The sequence below is a fragment of the Ascaphus truei genome, chromosome 14 (assembly GCF_040206685.1).
Source record: "Ascaphus truei isolate aAscTru1 chromosome 14, aAscTru1.hap1, whole genome shotgun sequence".
Taxonomy (NCBI): Eukaryota; Metazoa; Chordata; class Amphibia; order Anura; family Ascaphidae; genus Ascaphus; species Ascaphus truei.
Genome location: NC_134496.1, coordinates 28,232,449 through 28,242,056, shown reverse-complemented (window position 1 = coordinate 28,242,056; position 9,608 = coordinate 28,232,449). Strand labels below are relative to the sequence as shown.

The 9,608-nt window shown below is 39.8% G+C and overlaps 1 protein-coding gene across 5 annotated transcripts in view; it reads right to left on the bottom strand.

Moving 5' to 3' along the window:
* Positions 1–1,192: 1,192 nt before the first annotated feature.
* The window catches only part of UBXN7 (UBX domain protein 7), a 39,762-nt gene continuing 31,346 nt past the window's right edge, over positions 1,193–9,608 (bottom strand). For all 5 annotated transcript variants that reach the window (XM_075570240.1, XM_075570244.1, XM_075570241.1 and 2 more), the window contains exons 10-11: positions 6,429–6,508; positions 1,193–5,880 (exon numbers count right to left, since the gene is read on the bottom strand). In XM_075570240.1, coding sequence (XP_075426355.1) covers positions 5,719–5,880; positions 6,429–6,508 — 242 coding nt within the window. In that variant the 3' untranslated portion in view covers positions 1,193–5,718. The remainder of the gene's footprint in view (positions 5,881–6,428; positions 6,509–9,608) is intronic.

Sequence of the window (9,608 nt, the reverse complement as noted above, 5' to 3'; positions counted from 1 at the left end):
CTAGCGCGGTCATGCGACTGTTACTGAAGCAGTCTTGCGGCACTGTACAGGTTAATAACGCAAAAGCGAAAAATAGTAAAGCTTTTACACCGGTGTAAATAGTGGCAAGAAAGCATCAGGCAACACTCCTCAATCTTTGCCGTAAATACAAATATGCTGCATATTGACATAGTCTTAGCAAGATCAAAACCCAAACGCACAACATTGTATTTGTGTCATTTGGAGTGCACTGGGTTTGTGACCCAACGTATACAACAAAAGACAAAAAAAATACTTAAGAATGATTATAGATAAAATACAAAGTAATATACTAAATAATTTATCCTATTGGACGTAGCATTGGGGATTTTTTGTCTTGTTGTATACTGCATATCACCAACACGTCGGCCTTCCCGTGTCCTTCATCAGGGTGGAAAAGGCACCCACTGCAAAGACATTGGGGAGTGTTGCCTGATGCTTTTTTGCCACCATCTGTGTAGGGTTCTTCCACTGGTCCACAAAGTACCTTGAAGTGGTCCATGGACCATCTGCTTCGAATTTTATTGTAGTTGTCCAGGCAGCTAAATGTAATTTTGTTCACACTAATGGTGTGTAGTAGTGGTAGTACAGATATTACAATTATTTCATTATTTTGAAAGCAGAATTATTTGTATGTATCCTAAATTATATTACGATACTCTCGTGGCTCCTCTAATTCGAATTTCTTTTTTGATTCTGCCCCTTTGAGAAACTGGTTGAATAACCTTCAGTTACACTGTGAGGGATACACAAGACAGTCCTTAAACCAGAACACCGCCAAGAACACTTAAATACATGACTAAAATGTGAAAAGCTGATTGCATTGAGTATTCCACCTGAAATGGCTCATCTTTATATGTCTGAGTAAAAAAAAAACCACGCTGAGCAATAGGGCGGCACTGTTACACTAGTGGAAGACATCCACGCTAATTGCGTTTAATTACAATGGCCAATAAACTAAAAGTAACGTCTCCATAAAGAAATTCTGATGCGCTGTCGGTTCAAATAACCCCTTCACTGCTAGGGCCTGCTATTCATTACAAAGCAAAAAAATAAATAAATGTAAATATTAGCCTATCCAGCATCGAAAAAGTTAGAACAGCAATGTGCCAATCTGAGGCTGAACGTACATTAATGCCAAGTTATCATTAGAGAAACAAGAGAGACAGTGACCTATAACGAAAATCTTTTTTTATTATTATTTTGTAAGGTTCAAATATTACAATAGGACATTTACAGGTATTTATAAAAGAAATGCAGCAGATGTACTGAATAAAGGAAATTAGCCTCGTTTTTGGTCCCGCTCCTCACACCATGCTCTTCCCAGTTTATGCCATCACAGACCCATATGGAAAAGACGTGCACGTTTTAAATGAAAAGATCTATTCAGTGCAGTTTTTTTTTAGGCCAATTTTGTGGATTACCAATATGTCCCATGATGATTTTGACAGGCAATAAATACCTTTTTATTTGTATTAAAAATCACTTCCATAGCAGAAACCCGCTTTCCCTGCTTGCGAACTTCAATTCAAATGTGAAGTGATGCTTTATATTGATTTTGGTTTTCATGTATTTTATTTTAATTAATAAAAGCAGACTCTCAGATGTTGCATTCGGAAGTTCTGAAATCAAAAACACTCGCACTTAAAATCAGACCGGCATTTCTCAAAGATATGCCAATTTCCGAACCCAAGAAACAGATGTATTTCAACGTTAATAGAGCGAAATGTTACTTAAAAGAGGTTCTGGTGTCGTTTGTATTAACAAGGCTGATAAGCAAACTGTAGCTTGAGATGCAGCATAACACACGTCTTATGCTGCAACTCATCCATATTACTCAATTCAACCCCTTCACTGCCAGCAATTGACAAACTAGGCTTATAAAGCAGTCTTTTCATCCTCCCTGTGATCTTCGGAGGAAACCTCTTCAACAAATCTTTGCCATTTAAAGAAACGTCCATCAGCATTTCTACATTTAATGCAGCCTCAAGAGAAATAGATTTAAATAAAAATAAAAAAAAAGTTGAATATTTGTCTGGACAGATAAGTAAGCACAATCAGATGCAGCTTTACGCTCCACAAGGCTCAGTTTTAGATGGAGCTGATACAGCCACCAGTGTAATGGCATGGGTGGCTACAGGATTGATTTCTCAAGACGTAAAAGTTGTGTCCAAAATATTTCACTTTTGCCCCCCACTCATCTGTGCAGATTCAGAAAGCACCAGCACAAATTGTGCCCAAAGCAATGTGTTCCAGTCCTTTATGGTGGAGTGCCTGCAATGCCTTGCAGAACCATTGTGCAAAGTGATATGGTGTGGGCAGCTCAAGCTAAGAACACGCTCTGATTTGCTTCCCAAGTAAAATCTAAAGGCTGAGTTCATCTCGTCGACCAGTTTATCGAATACAATTTCAAAAGAGCCAAAAATAGACATTGTGTCTTTAAGGACCTTGTATTGACCTTGACTTTTTCCTGTTGCTTTGCCCTCCTCTAGTTCCCATTTGTATAGATAATTACAAATTGATGTTAAAGTCAATGCTTAAAGTTTCAGACCAGTGAGAAGCATTGAATAATTGATTGTTGTAATACAGCTGCATATTAATGCTCGCAGCAACTGTAAATAAACAAATACTTTTTAAATAGAAGCAAAAATGCATATTTATTCTGGAAATTGCTTTGGATGCTGCTCCCAACTTTTCTGTCCCATCCTGTGATCTTCGTCAGAAAGATGTCCGAAACACTGAAATTAATATTTGGACCACATTTTTAAGAGATGAAAACCTGTCACCTCATATCACTAGTCAAAGATTTCTCCAAAGGACTAGGCATTCACAAAAACAGTGAACACGGCCGACATGACTACTACTGTTTAGATCTAGCTGCTATCTTCTGCAAAGTACTTTTAGTTGAAACTCATTCATGTTTCACATCTTGTGTATAATTTGAGGCAAAAAGAAACTGTGACTTATTTGTCTCTTAACCTTGTCACTGCGGAAGTGGCCAGCAACAGATTGCTTTGTATGCCCCCTGGCAGGAAAAGGGTTAAACTGGGCCCACTGTCATATGCAACTGTGGGGAGTAGAACTGTGCACGCCCAAGACATCACAGGTTTTTCTGCCGAGAGAATGACTAAGAAATTACTGTGGCACTCCGAGCCCTCTGCATGCATTGGTTTGCGCTCTCCCTCCCACCCCACACACCCACAGTGGGACATAGGGCAGGCGGGGTACAGCAGATAATCAACACTGCAGAACATACCGATCTACAGATCCGGCTCTTTAAACATCTTCATTCTTATGTAATGAACCATTTATTTTTAGGAAAGGGAAGTCAATGTATCCCCCAAACCAGCACTGCTTCTTTAAAGACTGTGGCTGGCAGCTAAGAGACTTTCATCATTTTTAAACCAAGAGCCATATATGGAGGTCGCTGCCTCTATTGTTCTTTTATGGATATGGTTTCCTCAAAGAGAGAGGGGGAAAAAAAAAAAAAGAGTCTGTCAAAAATGAGTCATGTTCCAATTTACATCTCTTTCCAGAAAGCAAGAGGTTGAGCAGTTGAGTGATTAAGGAGTTGTGTGGGAGCAAAAGAGAACCAGTCACGCAGCTACAAGCAACTGCTGCTCGATTCATCGGTGGAGCAAAGGGAATTGAAGACTGTTTTGGAGCCTGCTTTGCATTACCATCCCTATCAAAAACACAATGTGTTATGAAATGTAATTTCAAATCTATGTTACCAGTCAGGATTGGCTTCTAGACCCACATTCTGTGGACTGCAGCACTTTTAACAATAGATATGCACATGAAAGGTCTAGGAGGCGTATTGATTCAGGAGAAATATAGATTTCTAATGGAGTGTGATACCCTTTCAGGGGCCAACATGGGCTGTTCACAGGTTGACTTACAGTGCACAGAGCTTCCAAAATTTCACGGGTCATTTCTTCAAATGTACATGTGAAGAAAAGACCTGTGCGGTCTAGAAATCTTTGTACAGGTGCAGAAGAGACCTTTGAGGTTTGAAAAAAATCTGTATACATGCAGAAGAGACTTGAGGTCTTGCATGCTCTGTACACTATAATTTCATCCATTAACAACTCTATTGTTCACCCCTTCAAATGTATCAGAACTTGCAATAAATCAACATCAGAAATAATAAGAAAAAAAGTTACTTCAATGTCAATACACTGAATTTGTATTTGAAACATGAACTACATTCAATACACTGAGGGACAGATTTGCTAAACATGAAGGGGCCTTCAGGCTTCGAACCATGTTGTAAACATGTCCCTGAGTGTGTCTGAGGTAAGTGTGATATGACCACGTTTCCAGTCATTGGGTTTTATATGGATAGGGAAACAGCAGGTGAAATCAACTTCTATTATAATAATTGTGAGGTATTATAACTGGGTGTACAAGACTGCTGATTAATACATGCAAAGCGACACTCTCCGGTGCTAACTACTGGGTGTGGGTTGGTCCAGTAATGGACAGCGCTCCTCACTCTTTCCCCCTTAACCATCTTCTGTGTATTACAACAACCCTAAAACAGTAGAGTGAGTGATGCTGAAGCATGAATACAAAGCATGACCACTCATTTCCAAAGCCGCTCATGCTTCTTATCGTGAATGAATGGAACTACTGGACAAACACTGAGTTCGGCCACTATTGTTGCGGTTTATCAGAAGGTGCTTGAGAGCTCCCTACAGATTGTCTTGGGAGAAGAGGGTGTGTATGTGTGTAGTGTGTAGTGTGTGTGTGTTGCTCCGAGAACTGTATTATTGGTGGTAGAGTTGGGCAGTTATGAGTAACATGGAATTTACTGGTTCCAGAGAGAATTAGGGACCACAATCCAACAGGCAGACCTTAAAAAAACACCTCAGAGAGGAATCTTAACGGGTGCTAGAAGCATTTAGGGCTATAGTTACTTAACGGTGCTATGCCAGAAGACACCTTCCAGCACATTCACTTGAATAGGCATTAAGGTGTCTTATGGCATTGCACCATTTAATAAAAATGGGCCATAGAACATTAGCACTATTTCATGGGACATAATTTCCACTCAAACTGTTAAAACTACTTCGTTATCTGAAAGTCCCCGCCAGGAAAATGGTGTTTGGGTGCAAATGAGAGACAGATGGAGGTTTTGAGTCTAGAAAAGCAAATATATACACTACGTTATATCACTTCCAGAAACAAAGGGTAATAAATAACTCCTGTTTTAGAAACTCACGTCCCCCCCGTCTGTTCTCGCAACAACCTGGGCACAGACTAGGGAGAATCCAAAGACACAGTCTCGGCTGTTACATTCCTATAGGAAGTGGTTGGGTCTTCAGTGAGCAAGGGGTCTCTAATGCTCCCTCCAGTATGAAGAGGGATTCAAATTAAATAGGTTGGGGGAGTAAAGAAGAGATGAGAGAGGAAGTAAAGTACTGCTGTGAAATACCACCCAGCTGACGAGAAGACGTATCTCTTTTTCTCCATCACAGTGCGATGCTCTGTCATCATTTTTATCATAGTGTCAACCTAGTTTCATCTTCTCACCACTGTGACGTTTAGCTGGGGAGATGGAAGGATCAACAGGGAACTCGTCATCCTCCAGGAGATGCAGCAATGATGAGGCATAAAACAAAACGTGAGGGACAGAAACTTATTGGAAGGGAGCAAACAACAGAAAGGGCAGAGGTTGTATGGAGGGGGGGGCTGTCAATTCCTCTCCTGCACAAATACAGTCTCTTGTGGACACAAGCCTGCTTCTTGTAACGTGACATCATAGTCCAGGTGTGACAGTTTCCGCCGGGGGAAGTTGGTGAGTAACTCAAAGCGCTCGTTGGGGTAGCCATTCAGCTGGACGTGTCTCACCAAGGCCTGGAGAGGGAATGTGGATGGGTGTCAAAGCAGCTAATGTACACAGTAATTAAAAATTGTGTGTGCGCGCAAAAAACAGCAGATACTCTAACTACTTCGGAAGAATATAAGTTTGTACATAAAACATTAGGCAGGGATAAACCATAATCAACCACCCAACCATTTGTACCTTGATAATATTTTATGTACAATTGTATCTTATATTCTACCACTGTAGTCAAACATCATTTGTCTATTCTCTTACTGTTCGTAAAATGAATCAAGTTATTTCTATTCAATTAAGCACCTTTATTTCTCTCTCCCCCCACCCCTCCTCCATACTCACGCACACATTCTGTGAGATAAGAGACTACAGCCCCCAGGTAGCACACACTTATCCAGTGCTGCTCTGTAATTAATCCGAATAATGTTCAGGAAAGGGAGAAATGTACTTTTACTGAAATCGGCCAAATCACAGAGTTCCTATATAACACTGCACAAGGGATTGAACACAAGCCACCTAAAGCCTTTCACTACACAGAACTCCCATATTGGTTACATCCACTTACCATTAATTTGGCCTGTTCTGGTAACACAATCTGTTCCCTTTTCCCATCTGGATATCGCAGCATCAGTTTTGCTTTTGGTCCTGCCGTAAAAAAAAAAAAAAAAAAGAAAGAAAAATAGCAAATGCTGCGATCAGCAGGTTTTTTTAAAAATATATATTTAAAAAAAAAAAAAAAACTCTTAGAACTTTGGCGTTTTATGTCATTAAGCTCAGCTGCAAACATCAAAATTGAAAACTAAAACTCATGCTTCATCTTTATGTAGTATTACATTATTCTACCGAATACTAGAGATGGGCAAGTGTGCTAAATTTCAGTCTGCGAATTTTCACATTAACTTTTCTATTTCTTCGCAAATCCGTAAAAGTTTGCCCTGAACCTGAAATATGGATTTTGCGGGAAAGGAGAGGACAAGCCATATTTTAGGTTCAGGACGAACTTTATAAAGTCATACTAGCGTGCAACTTAGGGAAGGTATTAACACTGTCAGACCCCGCATTAACATACGCAATGGGTACAGAGCATGTATGTAAAGCGAAAATGTACTTAAAGTGAAGCTCTACCTTTTTTCCACATATCGATGCATGTACTGTACTGCAATCGTCATATACGTGCATAACTGATGTAAATAACGCATGTGTAACAGGCTCTATAGTCTCCCCGCTTGCGCACAGCTTCGGTACAGGTAGGGAGCCGGTATTGCTGTTCAGGACGTGCAGACAGGCGCATGCGCGAGCTGCCGTTTGCCTAATGGGCGATATGTCCTTTACTCGCGAGTGTACTTAAAGTGAGTGTCCTTAAACCGGGGTATGTCTGTATAACATTATCTTTCTCTTCCCCAGCAGAAGAGATATAGCTAGCAAGATTGAATTGACCATCAGTTTCTCAAATATCTTTTACAGCCAATATTAGCTCCACATAAATTGAGGCATTTATCTGTACAAGAAGAGTTATTCTGTCTTGTTTCCCTCTTTATCCCCCTGGTTTTAGATATTCTGAGTCTCTACATTAGTCACATAGTTTTAAGAAATATTCAATAAAAGTTAGGTCTTGTTTGTATTACATAGTTTATATATTTGTATATCCATAGCAATTGTTCCATATAACAATTATAAGACATCCATGAGTGCACATTTAGGGTGTATCTTTTCTTTACCATTTATACATACACCTGATGGGGCTCCCCAAGAGCTGCTCCCCTTTGCACAGGACCAGCGTGCCAAGGGTTAACATTTGCTTGTACTTTGTGGAATGTCAACCCCACCCACTGGAATGTTAATGAGCCTAGAGGACACAAACAACTTTGTATTCACAGCTGCATTAAATCTGAACCCCTTCAGTGCACAACTGTGTTGCCCCAAAAGGTAAACAGCTTTTAGCACAGCCGAAGGGCAGCTAAAGGGTGTGAGCCATTTGCTGATGTTAAAGCTTCTCTATTTCAATCAAACTCACCAGCCCCTTTATCCTCTGTACCCAATTTTCCAACTCTATCTGTCCATGAAATGTCTGTGAATTGACTGTATAACACTGTTCTTTTAATGTAACCATGTATTGTTATAACTCTATGCCCAGGACATACGTGAAAACGAGAGGTAACTCTCAATGTATTACTTTCTGGTAAAACTTTTTATAAATAAAATTAAATAAACATATGTAGAAACCTAATAATACTTTCCCGAAGTCTGGTACCTGTGTATTTGGCAATGTGCTGATCCTTGAGTAGCCAGACTTTACACCTTTTATCTGGTTTAGTATACAGACAGTGGCTGAGGCATACCACACACAAACTAAGATTTTGGATTTTAGGAGGGCTGACTTTTCAGATATTGGAAATTATTTAAGGGATTCTTTGGCAGGGTGGAGGTATTTGAGTGAAGTGCAGGAGCAGTGGGAAAAACTAAAAGATATAATACTAAAAAACAGAATTTTGTATCAGACAGGTTAGTAAAAATACAAGGAAAGCCAATATGGTTTTCAAAATGAGGTGGTGGGTATTGTGAAAGCTAAAAAGACAGCTTTTACAAAATATAAGCATCCTCAGAGGGAGGAGGATAGAGAACTATATCATGCTAAGCAGAAGGAGGCTAAGCAAATAGTCTGATGTAAAACGGCCCAAGCAGGACTGAAAATAGCTGTCAGTAAAGAAGGGGACAAAACTTTTTTGGGGGTATATAAGTGTAATGAGAAAAACAAAAAGAAGAATAGTAAGATTATAGAAGAAAGGAATAGCCTTGTTGAGGGAGATATTGAAGAAAATTTCAGTGCACCAATTGATTTAAACCTTAAGTTAAAAAAAAAAAGAGCAGTTCTATATTGCAGTGCGCAGCAGCTTGTGACGTCACCTGTGTGTCGCTCAAGGCAACCGAAGGAAAGCATCAATTAAAGCCCTGATTGTCACAGCAAAGCAGCAATAATAAAGCTATGTAGCTACAGTTGAAACAAGGGACTAGTGAATAAAGTCCACACTTGTCATCCTACACGTTTCGTAGATGTCCGTCTACTTCATCAAGGAAAAAGTCATGAAGTAGACGAACGTCTACGAAACACTGTTCCTGTGGTAATTAGGCAGACCAGCTGACAAAGCTACTCCTCCGAGGTGGACGTGGATCCCCGTGGTAACCCCTATCGCCTGTCACATTACATGTCTAATAGAACAGATATTTTGTACGTGCAATACTTACCATCCTCATTCACAATATATATATTTTTATACTACACTGAGTCGTGCGCTTGTTCCTTTCATTTTTCTCTTTGTTGAGGGAGAAAAGGATATATCAGACCATCGTAATAATTATTTTTGCTCAGTCTTCAAAGCTGAAGGTGAAGGTGAGAGACCACAATTGGGCAACAGAAATAAATGAAAAGGATTGGACACAAGTCCATTTACAGAGGAGTAAGTCCTACTGGAAATGTCAAAAACAAGTCCATTGAGCCAGATTTTATACATCCAAGGATATGATAAAAAAACACAAGGAGTGTGCCGACTATTAATAGATCTATTTACCCAGTCACAATTAACATGTGTTGTTCCAGAACACTGAGGAGCAAGCATAGTCCCATTTCACAAACATGGAAGTAGGGAAAACACAGGTAACTACAGGCCTAGGACCCCAACGTCAGAAGTGGGGAAATGAATGGAAACATTGCCGAAATATAGAATTGTTGACTATCCAACAACTTAAA